Source organism: Coffea arabica, chromosome 10c (assembly GCF_036785885.1).
Source record: "Coffea arabica cultivar ET-39 chromosome 10c, Coffea Arabica ET-39 HiFi, whole genome shotgun sequence".
NCBI classification, from domain to species: domain Eukaryota; kingdom Viridiplantae; phylum Streptophyta; class Magnoliopsida; order Gentianales; family Rubiaceae; genus Coffea; species Coffea arabica.
Window position 1 is genome coordinate 14,422,334 of NC_092329.1, and position 15,788 is coordinate 14,438,121.

Here is a 15,788-nt window from a genome sequence, read left to right on the forward strand (position 1 = left end):
ATCATGTCACTAATTTGTGAATAATTTTCTCTCTTTTTAGACCTCTTGGAAACATCTGGAATAAATTGATTTTCAGCATCATTCTCGTCTTTATTGCTTTGTAAGCTACTTGCGTGTTGGTTAGAGAGATTGTATGACATTTTTTTTTTTCTTGAGGATTTGACTTTTGACTTCTAAATTCAGTTGACTTTACCGTTTTTGAATATTTGAGTTTCAACTCCTACTGTATCTTGACTGTCATCTTCCAAAATGGGAAACCTTTCCTTGAGCTTCTTTATTCTTTGAGTTTTCGTCGGTTCCTTCACCTTCTTTTTTTCTTTTTTTTTCTTTTTTTTTTTGTGAATATGATAGCGACTTACACTATGGGGAGGGGAAGGACCTGAAGAGATCTTGAGATAATTCGGAAGGGACTGAACCACCGTCGGACCAAACGGATGCACTACGTACCCGTTTAAATTTTTTAAATAAAGTTACATTTAATTGTAACAAATTGGTGGGAGGCAAGGTTTGAACCCTTGCCACCCACCCCACCAAGCGTTAATGTATTGGTCGTGGCGGTGGTTTGGTTCCTTCACCTTCTTGCTCCTTCTCGATTCTCATAATGACACTAGGATCAAGGAGCTGATCAGCTGAAAGAACATCAACAACTGCATCCCTGATAATAATTGAACTTTGCTGGAAATCACAATTAGTAATCAATAACATCATCCCCCTCACCAACAAATTTTGTCCAAACAAGATGGTCAACACTCAAACAACATCATTTACGGAGTTAATTTCTTGTGGAATTAAATCTCATTGTTAACGGGAATAGGACCTGATGATGAAAAATCAGAATCTTGATTCAGAATCCCAAAGGAATTCGAGACAATCAACGCGGCAGCAGCATCAACATCAGCATTTGTCTTAATGTCTGAATAAGACAAATGATGTTTATGGGCAATAAAACAAAATTAATACACAATTTCTTCCATCACTTGCATAGTTAACCTCCACAAGACCATAACTGCATTGCAATACTACTGCATATATAATTGTTAATGTTTTAAACTCGAACGGGAGATTGGTAGCTAAATTTAGCCTTCTTTGAAAGAGTTTAACATACATTTTGCTGATGATCGAACTCTTAACTCTTCCTCACAAAATTTGGACCTATGTGGTTTGGATTTGTGAGAAGAAAAAACAAGGGAGGGCCAAAAGATGAAAATGCAGGTGAAAATGTAAGGTTTGCCACGTACATGCCACGTAGTGGTTCAACACTAAGACCCCATGTAAGATTTGCATGTAAGGGTAAATAAAATATGTTCAGTTTGATTCGACTTTCTCTAGCTCTCTTAACAAGAAAACTAAATTAACCAAAATTTTCAAAGTTTCTTGTTGATTTAGTGTTCTCTTATTTACTTTCTTCACCAAAATTAAGACTAATTACAAACTCTTTTTGATACTTGATTTTTAACTTCCAGTAACATCTTTTTCCTTTTAGATTAGGCAATACTATGAATAGAACACAAGATCAAAATGCCCTAAACTGGTATGCACAAATACAAAAATTATTAGGGAATTCTAATTTGGAATCCCGTTACCTGTATCACGTACATAATATATGTTATAAAGGCAACTTGTATTCTTTCCAAATTTCAAAATCCAAATGTTCAAAATTTAGATCATTCCATCCTCTATTCTTTTTTCATGAACTTAGTATGACAATTTAGAAACTTATGCAGAGCCATTATCAAAATATCAAAATTCAGATTAGATGTTGCCAACAATTGTAAAACTAGATGGTCGTGTTAATCAAGATGTTCAAACTCTTGTACCGTATGCAGCATTTGTGCACACACCTAGTGCATAACACCAGGGCCGAGTTAGAGATGTAAGTCAGTGAGGGCAAACTTAACATGTGAAGTTCTACTAATTATGGTATCAAAAGATATATGTTTAACTAATAATATAAAAGTTATGTACGAAATCAATCTAAAATTGAGCCAAAAGATAAGTGTCTCTCACATCTCAAATTCCTAGTGAAGTATTTTTCCACTTCTCCTCTCACAACCCTAATAAATTTTCTCTAGATTTCTTTGTTAAGATGAAATAGAAATTGAGAAATTTTGTGAGTTTCTATGGGTATTGCCAAAAGAACCAAAAAGAGTTTTAAAATGGATTTGTGTACTGAAGCACATTGGAAAAAATAAATTGAGAAGAAGAATGTAAGAAAAATTATGTGTTATTTTTTTTTATCATTAATTGTGTCAGACTTGTTTGGTATAGGGTCAAATAAACAAGTGTGATATGCTAATAAAATATCGTAGGGGTAGTGTGAAATGATAATAAAATATTGTTGAAGTGGCAAATTAAGTGTTATTTTTCTTTTAACTGTGAGGTTACACCCATAATTTTGTACATTCATAGAGAGACTTTAGTGGGCTGAGTGCGCGTAATTGCCTCCACCTTTTCTCCGTCTCTGCATGCCACGGTTATCAAAGGATTTTTCTTGTCTTTTTGTGATTTAGAATTAATCTTTTATTGATTGTCAAATTAAAAATTCTTTTATGCTAAAAGGTGAAAATGCATATCACATGTGCAAAAAAGCAAATCTGAATTCGGATACAGATTATGTTAATGCAATAAAATTTTTGCATTAACAGTATAGGAAAAGTTAATCCCTTAACTCATTTGTTATCTTCTGTAAATGTTGTCAGGAAGACTGTTTCAGTACAAGATACTCAGGGACAGGTGGGAAAGATGTAGGTCCTGGCAGGGGGGGATTTAAAGGCCCCCACTGTCCCCTTAAATTCCTATAATACATCTATAATTTTGACATAATTTTAAAGGTGCCTTCAGAATTTTTTTTAGAAAAAATATGAAAGAATGGATCACAAAATTTATATCATTCACTTTCCTCCTCCGGTCCCTATTTGCCCCCCAACAGGGCCAAGTACCAATTATATCGGTCATTCCTTTTGGTCCCCACTCTCCAAGTTCCCTTTACTCCTGTGATCCCCCATTTCCCTTCACAACCGGTTCTTCTTCTTCTACACCCAAGCCAACTACTCTTTCTTTTTATCACTTCATCCAGTTATCATTTAATTCCTTTATCCCTACTCCCTAATTTCCCTTTCCTCCTCTGGCTCTCAGTTATCCCCACTCCCCAACATACATACGAGAGCCACCTTCTCTTCCACAACCAAAGCTTATTACTCTTTCTGTTGATCACTTCATCCGATTTAGAGATTGCACTAGAATCAATTGATCTTCTAGGACCTGGGTCCGCCACATTTTGCAGCTCTTTCCACCAACTTTAGGAGACCATCAAAATCAGGTTTTAAACAATTACTTCTTATTATTATTATTTTAAATTTGTTTACAAATAGATTTCTAGAGCATGAGACTATTACTATTTTAAAGAAATTTGAAAATTGATTAGTTAATGTAATAACTAATAAATGGGTTATTTGATAAATATTTTAACTTGTGAAATGGTGATTTTATGCATGAGACTTTTTTTTTTTTGCTTAAAAAATTAGAAAAAGAGTAGATTAAAAATTCTAGTATTAGATTTTTTTCTGGCTCCGCCCCTGGTCCTGGTGGGAGAAAAAAAAAAAGAGCATATCAAAACAATCTTCACAGTTTTTAGGCACCTTTGCATTCTGTGTATCTGATTATTTGCCTTGGCTGAGTTTGAGGGTGGCAGACATAGACGGTCATGAGAAAACTGTGAAGGAGGCTATAGGAGTGATCAGCAAGTACCATGCCTTCATCATAGAGGAAAGAATTGAGCAACAAAGAATCAATGGAGAAAAACAAGATTTAGTCTAAGTTATGATATCACTCAAAGATGCAAAAGGGAAGCCTTTTTTTTTTTTCAGAAGAGACCAAAACGATATGGTTGTAAGCACAACAATTATTTGAAGTATAGGATTCTCTTTTCTTTCTTTCTTTTTTTTTTCCTTTGATGCAGTTTCTAAGAATTTAATTTTGGTATGCATAGATTAGACATGGAGGAAGATTAAATGAAATTTGAACAACGTATAAATAAAATAAGATTACACATTTAATACAACGGATTTGACTTATTAATTTAATAATTCTATAGCATTTGTAATCCCCTCCACAGTTATTCCAATTTTTCATCCAACTAAGACATATCTAATTTTAAAGCAGAGAAACTTTGCACAAAATATATAAACTTACTCTCTTTGAGCAAATAAGATTTCAATATTAGTACTGTGTACGCATCAAACATAGTATATACATGAAACTGGCATGCATATTAATTTTTCTTTGCAATTTGGATTAAATATCCAACATAATTAAGAAAACTATTAAGATTTCGAATAGATTATTATGTAAGTCACATAGTTGACAGGACCCTAATACGGATAGGAATTAAATCCGCATCTGAATATCAGACTGTTCCTTAAAAAAAAAAAAAAAAAAAATCTCTGTTACAAGGACATTACACTGTGTAGTTTGTACCATAGATGAACCATTGTTAAGCCAACTCAAAACAAAAAAATGCCAGTAATATCCTTTCTACCTTTAACTGTATTCAAACAGTTCTTTTAGTTATTCATTTTTGCAAACCTACGTCAAATCCTGCGTAAAAAAGAATATTCAATTCAGGCTCCACCCAAATACACCCTTTAACTTGCCTCATGTTTCAATGTCAGACACTACTGTTGTTGCGGATTACTTCATTCCAAAAGGCGGCGATGTGCTATTTGGCCACCTTAGACTTGGTCGGAACCCTAAAGTGTGGCCAGGTGCCTCTGGAGTTTAAGTGTAACATAGAAATTTGTAATAGAAAATCTTTTGCCGAAAAGAGGCTTATGGATCTCTCTCGAGCAAACCGGGCATGAATTCGAAATGCCTAAAGCCCTGACTGCACATACAAGGCCACGTTTGCTCATTTTTTTTCTTTTCATTCTATAAAAGAATAACCTAAAATTTTCTTGTTAATTTGCTTCCTGTAAATGCTTGTAATATAGATGAAGACGAGGGAAATATACGGAGAGGTTAGTCAAAAATAAATAAATGTATAAACTAATAGATCTTAATTAGTGGGTCCTCAGAGACGTTTGAAGTGTATAATAGGAATTTGAATGAGAAACATAAGCTGAAGTTAGGTTAATCAATCATGATTCTAGCTTTTTTTATTGAATTTAAGTGAAAAAGGTCGAAACAGAACAACACCAGTTTATTCATTGGTTTGTGACGAGCCACCTCAACCTCCATTAAGACCTTTAATACGTTCTTTATTAATTAGGAGACGAAGACTATCTTTCCATTTTCATTGTTCTGATTTTTTTCAGCCTTTTCAAATAAAATAATGGAGAGTCAAGTGCAGAAATCAACATATTTTGAAAGTACCCCTCTTCCTCAAAGCCCTACTACCAAATTTGGACTCTAAAGACTAATCACCTGCTGGTATGCTTATATGAATTGATGGTAAAATTTTAAAATTAAATAGGTATTAGTATGACAGACAAAATTCAACTTGACACCTCTAAATTTGGAACTTAGAAATTTATCTTGAAATAATTACAAAAGATTACATCTTTCAAGTGTCTATAAAGGAAAATGTGAAAAAAAAAGAAGAAAACTTTACATGGCATGCCAAATATATTCAATTTTGATATATATATATATATGTTGGATATGTTAACACCTTTCTCAAAGTATTGGCATTATTAGTTCCATTTTCAAGGAGTATGCTTACAAAGGACAAGTTACTGAATGAAAAGAAATTTTAGTTGCACCGGCAATGAAAGGCAATAAACCAAAAAACAAGTAAGTTGAAGATATATTTGGGGAAGGTTTAGTTGTGCTGTAAGGTGAAAGGGAATGTAAGTAGGGGTCCTGAATTCAATGCCTTGCATTTATTAAAAAAAAAAATAAAGTTGAAGTTCTATCTAAAATTGTTGGAGAAAATAAAAGGAAATTTTCAATGTGATTCAATTCAAAGATGGAGAAATATAATTATGAAGCGCAAATGTTTTAGATGTTATGGACCTTAGGGTAATCATGGGTACTCATTTTAGAGATATCTAGTCTTATTACCTGACCTGCATAAGTTGTTATTTCCATGTGTTCATGGGTTTAGCTCTCCATGATTTTCAAATAAAACTTGCTATACCCTCCTTTGGATGCATCATAAGGCTAAGAACGAATTGCAAACTGCCTCTTTGAATTGACACTCTTTTGTCATTTCCCTCCTAAACTATGAATTGCAGCAATCTAAAACTTTTGTACTATGATTTTCTACACATTACAAAAAATCATAAAATTTTTGGTTTTTTCTTTAAAAAAGACACCTAGAAATGGTGAGAGGTTGGGCATAAATCCCAACATATTTATTATAAAATTTTGGAAGAGTACACAATAAAAGGGGTATACCCTTTACTTTTGACTAATTGAAGATTCTACGAACTTCTAAATGATCTCAGCACACTCCGTAATTGAAGATTTTGCCTGTTTCTGAATACTGCTTTCTTTTCTTGACTTTCTTTGAAATCTCTTGGGTGAAGTGATCGTCATCAATGTCTTGGTCTCTGTCACTTTTGATTGATCTTCTTCTTCGTACAAGAACAAGAAGACTTTAACGACTTCATTGTACATACCACTATGCATGTACAACCACTTCAATGGCTTGTGAAAATGCGTGACTCAATGAAGGATTGGAAAGTTGGGAAGCAACAATCGGAGAAAGAATTAGGGACCGCAAAGGTGAGAGCGTGTTACAAAGAACACGAGTTAACATATCATGGGGATTTTGATTTTGACCACTTAGATCAAAGTACATTGTTATATTGGTTCTCATATTAATTTATTTTGTGGACAACTTTATTAAATTGTAACATATTGGTTGTAGAACATATTAAAGTATTGAAATTGATAGTTTAAGATAAAAAATTGAAGTGAATGATAGTTTAGGGGAGCCATTTTGCAGATGATATTTACGATACACTTATTTTCATCATCATTAACTAACTGCATTTGATCAGAGGTTCGAAACCCACCTTCAGTGAAAAAAATTCAAAAGAAATGTTAGAACACTCCTTTGATCTAATCAGAATTGTACACTTATTAGTCTCTTGTACAGTTTTGTTAACATCAATTTCCTTATAAAATATGATGGATTACGTTATACAAATGTTTTTGTTACCGAAAAAAAAAAAGGTTAACCAACTATATTTGGGTCTCTTGCAAATTGTAGCCCAGATTTTTTTGTAGATTCAATGGATGCTGAACCCTTTTTTTTTCCTTGAAATAGTGCTGGACTCTAAACCCTTGACTATGGAACTGAAACCCACTTTCCCTTTTCCCTGAAAATTTAGCCCGTTGAAATCTGATAACATATTAAGATATTCAGAAAATAAAGAGGAGAATCTGAATATACATCAGATTATAAAAGGGAAAGTGGAAAGTGAGCCGAAGCCAGCCCGAACCCTTTTTATTTTTGGACTTAAAGCCAGCCGAACTTGACCCACCAAAATTATAAAAAGCTGAACTACCTTAGAACTTAAAATCTGAGTTGGATTCAATAATGAACTGGCCTCGGGTTATGGCAAGTTGGGCTAATTTATAGCCAGCTTATTCTACTTAGATAAAACCAAAGTTTTTTGTAATTTTTATGTGCTTGGAAATGTTTATGTTGAATTAAAATTTTAAAATTAATTAAGATTGTTTAAGTGAAAAAAGAAAAAATTAAAAGACGATGCTCAATTTTAAAATATCACAGATTTTTTTAAAAATACATGACTTAAAACTTATAGTAATTGTTAAAACATAAAACATTTAAAATTGGGCTAGCCCTAGTTAAGGCAGAAAGGTCGAGCCTTGATATTGGTAGCCCAAAAACTCAGTGCTCGATTAAGGCGTCAGATTCGATCAAGCTCGACATTAATCGAGCTCGAGTCGAGCTCGAGCCAGCTCGAGTCAAACTCGAGCTCGAACTCGAGCTCAGAATATTAAGCTCGTTAGCTCGCGAGCCGGCTCGCGAGCTTGAGTATATATATATTTTTATTTTTATTTAATAATAAATTACGTATATTATATATATTTTTTTTATTTTTTATTTTCATAGTGAAATTACGGATATATCCTTAATATTTTATTATTTATTCAGAAAAAAATATTATTTTATTTATTTTTTTAAAAATAAAATAAATTTTTTTTATTTTTTTCGAGCTCGTCGAGCTCGAGCTCGAACTTGATAAAATTTAGCCGAGACTCGGCTCGATTAGCTCAAACCTCGACTCGGCTCGGCTCGTTTGCAGCCCTACTTGGGCATAAACGGAGTCCGGGCCAAGATCAAATTGGCAAACTATTTTTTTATTCACGTCAACTTCATTTATTGATTTTTTTTAATATATAAAGCCTTTCCCTATTCCCTCTCTATACCCCTTACCCCTGACCTTTAGGCCTGGAGTTCAATGTTAGGATCGGCATTGAGTAGTAGGGGTGGGCAAAAAATCCGATCCGATCCGAAACACGACGAACCCAATCTGATTCGATCCGAAAAATAGGATATCCAATCCGATTTTTCTTAGCGGGGGCAAATGTGGATTGGGTACCCGTAAAAACGGATACGGATACGAATCAGTAAAATAAAAACTCGCGGGTACCCGACCCGCAGGGTATATTATATAAATATTTAAAAAATAAGGGTTCATCATATAATTTTTATAAATTTTAATCCTAAGTGTAAGTAAAGCGGTTCACAACCTCATATTTTAATCTCATATGATCTGTCTCTCCTCATCTTGTCTTAAAAAACGAATATTCTTGGTGAAACCTGAACTAAAATGAACAAAACAAAGAAAAATTAGTGAAACTCTATCATAAAAATTGTTCATCATTTTCATCCTTTTTCATTTTTATTCTACTTCCATCGATCTTTCTTGCAAATTTTTCATCAATTCAATCAAAAATTTGTGTTTGGAGCTCCAATTTTCTATTAGCTAGATAATTAAAACATTTGTGTCTTTCATTTATTTATTTGTTTTATTGCAATTGTGTCTCTTAAATTTGTCTCCTTTATTTTAGTGTAAGAAATTTATTTTTCTTTTTCATCACCTTTAATGCAATAAGGTCTATTCCAAAGATGTAAGAAAGTTGGTGAAAATTTTTCAAAATTATTTTGATTATACTTCAAAAATTATTAGCTCTGTTCAATTCTTTTTTGGACTTGATTCCACAATCGACTCATTTTGGATGCAGTCTTGTACCATAACATCCTTAAGGAAGTTGGAAAAGTTGTCAAATACTTATTATCCTTGTGTTTGTTATGTTATAAAAGGATGAAATGCGTGAGAATGGTGATGTACTCAAAATTATCATAAAATTTCATTTTATCTATTAGATATTATAATTCTAATGTGTACTAAATTTATAAGATCGGTTTGATTATTGGATGAAATGTGTGAGAATGATGACGTATGGATTTTGATTATAATATCTCTACCAATGTTAAATTTTGCTAACCTAAATTGCTTAAATTTTGTAATTGCAAAAGAGTCCTTGTAACTAATTCTTGTAAAGAGATAGACAGTGAGGAACAACAGAGAGAAGATGAAAACGAGAAACTGAATTCTGCTATTGCTAGCCCTTCACTCTTCTTTCTTAAATCCGACGTAGCAATTTATAACTGCCAAATATTACTAAAGCCCTGTTTGATAATCTAGTTTAATAGTTAAATTTAATGGATTCAGATCTTAACATATTCAAATTTGTTGATAACAAAAAATTAAACATCTGAATTAATTAAGTAGCACTGAATTTTTTAGGTAAAACTTGTTTCCAAAATAAGTGATAAGCTATTCACTTATCAGTAAATGTGACATGCACTCAAATATATTATATTTAATACTTAACAATTCAATAATTTAATTGATTCAAACTTCAGATTTCAGATTTCAGGCTTCAGTTTTATTAAACGCATCCTAAGTGTGTTTGGATAGGAGATTATTTGAAATAATATTTAAAAATAATTATTATAATATTTTTATGATATGATATATGTAAGATAAAATGGTTACTAGAAATATAAAAGGTGAAATGAAAAATTTGTTTATGATACAAGTAAATAAAATGTTATTACTTATTAGTTATCCAAATGAGTCTTTTGAAGTTTAGATCCTGACATCGAACTTTTAACGCTGGAGCTCCCTGATGGCCAGGCTATTGGCCAACTTTATTGTGCTTGCTATCTCTCTCAGCTGTTTGAAACTCTCTCTCTCTCTTTGTTTGTCCTCCCAAATTCCATTAGTTAAAAATCGGGTCAGATACTCCAGATTAAATCATCAACATGAGCTTTTCAATGTTTGACCACACGGCTCCCTTCCTTTCTTTCCCAGACCAGAACCCATTTTTTTAGTAATACAAACTTTTCCAAAAAGACTTGGTCTTTGGTCCTAAAAAACGAACTCTCCTCAACCGCGTTTTTCCGTTCATCCATTCTCTTTTTCTCCAAAATCCACATCTCAATTGCCCTTAAAACCAAAACGTTACATACCTAAATCAAATACAAGAAAGAATACAAGAACCAAAACCAAAACCAAGTCATCATCTTTTCTTTAGCCTTTGCTCTTCTCACCATGAAAAAACCTTCTTCAACCAAATCATTTCTATGGCCATTTTTCACCAAAAATTCTTCACTTTAGTTCTTTGCTTTCTTTCTTCTTTGCCATTCATTTGTCCACTTTCCACTGTATCAATATCTCAAGCTGGTAATCAAACGCTTGTTTGTGCATTAATTCCTTCATCTAAACAACAGTCACACCTTAACTGTACAAGCTTTCCCGAGGGAATCCCAATTCGAGTCGGCCCTTCTTTAACATCATTCTCTGCAATTGTAGGTGGAAACGGTTTCCTTTGTGCTTTGAGGTCATCTTCTTCCTCTACCTCAATCGTGTTCTGCTGGAGATTTTCAAGCAATGTTACCAACATGGCCCATAAGAGGATTTATGTCGGTCCAATTCTTGAAGAACTTGATGCTGGGAATTCCCACATTTGTGGGCTTGTTAGCAGGACTAAGCGACTCGAATGCTGGCAATGGAAGGAGTTCAATTCCACCCGCAACAGTTTGATCACTTCTAGTGTTGCTGTTGCAGAAAATTTTGTTTGTGGGCTGCTGAAATCAGGAAAAATTCAGTGCTTAGGAAGTTTTGCTAATGTCACTGATCATGTTCCTGCTGGGATATTTACTGTTGTTGCCGCTGGTTTTCGACATGCCTGTGCCATTTCTTTGACTGGTACTCTGGAATGCTGGGGAGGTATGGCAGGTGTGAAACCTTCAGGTCAGTTTAAATCTCTTGCTTTGGCTGAAAATCGCAGTTGTGCATTGAGAAGGCCTAATGGAACAGTGGCCTGCTGGGGAGAAAATAATTTTGATCTGCCTATTTATTTGCAGCAGACATCATTTATTTCTTTAGAAGCAAAAGGAAATGTTTTCTGTGGTGTGGCAACATCTAACTATTCCTTGTTTTGTTGGGGCAATGATGAGATTTTGGATTCAAAATCCACAGTTTTCAACAGTGTAATTCCGGGTCCATGTAGAAAACAGTGCCCTTGTGAGCTTTTGCCTAATTATGGTAGCTATTGCAGTCAAGGGCAGGTGATTTGTCAACCCTGTTCCATATTTCTCTCTTCAGATAAAAATCCACCATCATCGCCATCGCCCTTGTTGCCAGTACCTAGAATGAATACCAAAAGTAGTAGTCAATGGAACAAGAAATTGGTAGCTTTCTTAGTTGTAGGTTGCATTGGTTCTTTGTCATTTTCAATAGTCCTCTGCTTCTTGTTTTACAAACATTGCAAGAATAAAGCATCCCGGGTCCACGATTCAGGTCCAATGGATGATCCCGCCAGAGCTCCTCAGAGTAGCCAGCAACAGGCACCGCCAGGATTGGAAAAGAAGCTAAGTCATTTGATTAGTATGGGAAATGGGAATCGTTTGGAAGAGTTTTCTTTAGAAGTTCTGCTTAGGGCCACAAATAATTTCTCAGAGAAGCACAAGATTGGGACTGGGAGCTTTGGTTCAGTCTACATGGGAACACTAGACGATGGCCTCGAAGTAGCTATCAAGAGAGCTGAAATTTCATCGTGCTCATCATACCATCATGCTGGTGGTACAAAGCGTAGCCAAGAGGACAAGGACTACGCATTCCTTCATGAGCTAGAATTTTTGTCACGGCTTAATCATAGGAACTTAGTCAGACTGTTAGGTTACAGTGAAGATTGTAATGAGAGGGTTCTAGTCTATGAGTACTTGGACAACGGCACCCTCTTTGACCATATCCACAAACTCGAAAACTCCCCTCTAATGTCATGGGCTGCAAGAATAAAGGTAGCCCTTGATGCAGCTAGAGGAATTCAGTACCTCCACGAGTATGCAGTGCCACCAATCATACACAGGGACATCAAGTCATCCAACATATTGCTGGACGCCACGTGGACTGCCAAGGTGTCTGATTTCGGGCTCTCGCTAATGGGGCCCCCGGATGATGTGTCATACCTCTCAATGAGCGCAGCTGGCACGGTTGGCTACATGGACCCCGAGTACTACAGACTGCAACAATTAACCACTAAGAGTGATGTTTACAGCTTTGGAGTGGTGTTACTAGAACTGTTATCAGGGTGCAAGGCAATACACAAGAATAAGAATGATGAACCGAGAAATGTGGTTGATTTTGTAGTTCCCTACATAGTTCAAGATGAGATACACAGAGTTTTGGATCAGAGAATGCCCCCTCCAACACCATTTGAGATAGAAGCAGTGGCATATGTGGGATACCTTGCTGCAGATTGTGTAAGACTAGAAGGTCGGGATAGACCAACCATGACAGAAATTGTAAATAGCTTAGAAAGAGCCTTAGCTGCTTGTTTGGCAACACCAAGGCTGTCAAGGTCCTCTACTGGCTCTTCTGTGTAGCTCCCTTGCCTTAACTATACATGTCAATACATTGCACAATTTTCCACAGCAATCTCTTTTTCCTTTTTTCTTTTTTCTTTTTCTGTTTTTTGAAGTTGTACAAATTCGAACCCTACTTTCATATGGATTTCTTGACCAACTTGTTTATTAACATGAGGTATTGGAGTTAGACCAGTGTAATTACGAAACTTCCAAGCCTCTCCTTTTATTTTTCCATGTGCATCCCAGCCCATTGAATTTTGTCTCTTGCTGATTTTCAAAGTTTGGTCGGGTCTAGTTCAGGAGCAGATTCTGCAAGCGTCATTCAAATGGAAAGCCATAGAGGACTCTACTAATTTTGAATGGAAGCTTCGTTTAATCAACAACCACAGTGGGGTCTCTTTCTCGAGAAATTATATAAGGCAAATTAGAGCTGCAAACGAACCGAGCCGCTCGCGCGAGCTCGAGTCAAGCTCGATCAATATCGAGCTCGAGCTGACTCGAGTCAAAATCGAGCTCGAATTCGATCTCAAAATATTAAGCTCGTTAGGCTCGCGAGCTCGAATATATATATATATATATTTTTTTTTTATTTTTTTATTTTAAGTATATATATATTTTTTATTTTAAGTATATATATTTTTTATTTTTTAATTTTAATAATAAAATTACATATATATTCTTAATATTTTATTATTTATTAAGAAAAAAATATTATTTTATTTATTTTTTTAAAAATAAAATAATTATTTTTTATTTTTTTCGACCTCGAGCTCGAGCTCGAAATTGTCAGCTCATCGAGCTCGAGCTCGAAATTGTCAGCTCATCGAGCTCGAGCTCGAAATTGTCAGCTCATCGAGCTCGAGCTCGACTTCAAGTTCAATGAAATTATGTCGAGACTGAAATCGATTAGGTCAAAACTCGACTCGACTCAACTCATTTGCAGCCCTATGGCAAATTACACTTTAACCGCTATGGTTTAGTGTTTTCTTACATAACCCCCATATAGTTTCAAAAGTTATATATAACTCTCTCATAATTTGGATTAAAGTGTCAAAGTGACGGAATTTGTAATCCACAACAGAGTTAGCTAAAATGTCAAAGATACTCCTGTATAAGGTTGAAAGTTATTTATTAATCACAGGGTTTACGTATATATATTGAAAATCATAAAGGTGTTATATTGTAAAACACTAAACCATAAGAGAGTTATATAATAAAATATAAAACCATACGGGATTAGAATATCATGCATATTATATTTATATATTTTGATCACTTCAGCCATTTTAGTTTTCAAATAAGGGTAATTTTGATATTTTCATAGGTTTCGTTACGGATGATAATTTCCGTTATTTTGACACTTTAATCCAAACTATGAGGGAGTTATATATAGATTTTAAAACTATAGAGAGGGTTTTGTGAAAATTAACTATACCACAAGGGGGTAAAGTGTAATTTGTCGTGGCGTCATTTTGCCTAATGAGATATGACTTTGTTAGCATACCTCAGCCTTACATGTAAGGTACCAACTTGCTCTATAATTGGCTTATGATATAACCATGAACATGAAGTTGCTGATGTGGGAATCTAATTATGAAAAATACAAAGACGAAAAGATGAGAAACGGAAATGGGAGTTGGCGTTGAACTTGGCGTTGAACTCAGGACCAGGTACTCATTCACGTTCTTCTTCTGCAACAATGAAGACAAAGTCAACATTGTTAAAGCAGTGTTTGTTTTAGAGTAAGATTGGGGAAATGATTGTCTACAGATGAAGTCAACTTCTCATTGCAATTTCAAGGCTGTATGTTTACTAAGTCAACTTGCGACTACCAATAGAAACAAATACTTGTCATACTTTCCATATTGTTTCATATTTTTCATTTTTGAATGTTCTAAAATATTTGTCACGTTGAAAAAGTTAAAACACTTTTTAGTAGTTTTTTTCAATATAATTACTTCCTTTAATCATATATATGTTACCGTTCAAATTCAATTGAATTTGTGAAGGTAAGATGAAAAAAAAAGAAGTACAAACATTACAATCAAATCATTATTTTCAAAAGATTTGATTCCCGAAATATGACAAAATAATTAGTACGAACGGAGTATTACATTTACCCGCTGGTTGTGTACAAAAGATTGAGAAGAGTCTATCACCTGTTGCTGTAACTTTTCAACCGCTACATCAATTCTATCACTACTATTTGAAGCCAAACAAAAAAAGGGAAATGGTAAGAATATTCAAGAAAAAGAAAGTGTCAACCAACGTAACATAGAAGATGAATTTTTATGCCAGCCCACGTATACAAAAAGTTGTGTAAAGTGGCTGAAGGGTGGTGAATACTATCTGAAAGACATGAACAAAGTGGAATTTGGTGTGGCAATAGCTTTAAATTTAGAAGAATCACCAGCTTAGATACTGTCAAACATTAATTATTTATCAATCGGCTCCTCCAGAGATATTATCAACATTTGACATGGATAATTTCCATTGACTGGGTAATCAATAACATACAACAATTAGGCCTTTCATCTATTGATTAACGTTGAAGACCCCCAGATTTTAGATTGAAATTCTCCTCTCTCTCTCTCCACTTATTAAATCCTACCCTCTTCTACTAGGAAAAAAATTAAACCCTTTATTTACTGTTTGCAGGTGGTTGTCTAAATGAAAGTAATTTTGAACTATAACTTAGATTAGGTAAGATATGAAAGAACCGGATATTGATGCATCAAGTTAGATGCAATAAAAATGAAGGATTTGGCTAACAGGTACTTCGGTTAAAATAGGTTCAAGTGTTAATTTTGTCGGAAAGATTGAAATTAATTTTTAAGGGTTCAATTGTTAATTTTTTTGATAAGAGTGAAAT

General features: G+C 34.3%; 1 protein-coding gene across 1 annotated transcript; it reads left to right on the top strand.

Moving 5' to 3' along the window:
- The first annotated feature begins 10,443 nt into the window (after window positions 1-10,443).
- LOC113714376 (serine/threonine-protein kinase-like protein CCR4) lies at window positions 10,444-12,986 on the top strand. The gene has a single exon (XM_027238185.2). It carries the CDS (start codon window positions 10,631-10,633, stop codon window positions 12,932-12,934), a length of 2,304 nt encoding a protein of 767 aa, XP_027093986.1. The 5' UTR covers window positions 10,444-10,630; the 3' UTR covers window positions 12,935-12,986.
- Window positions 12,987-15,788: the final 2,802 nt, after the last annotated feature.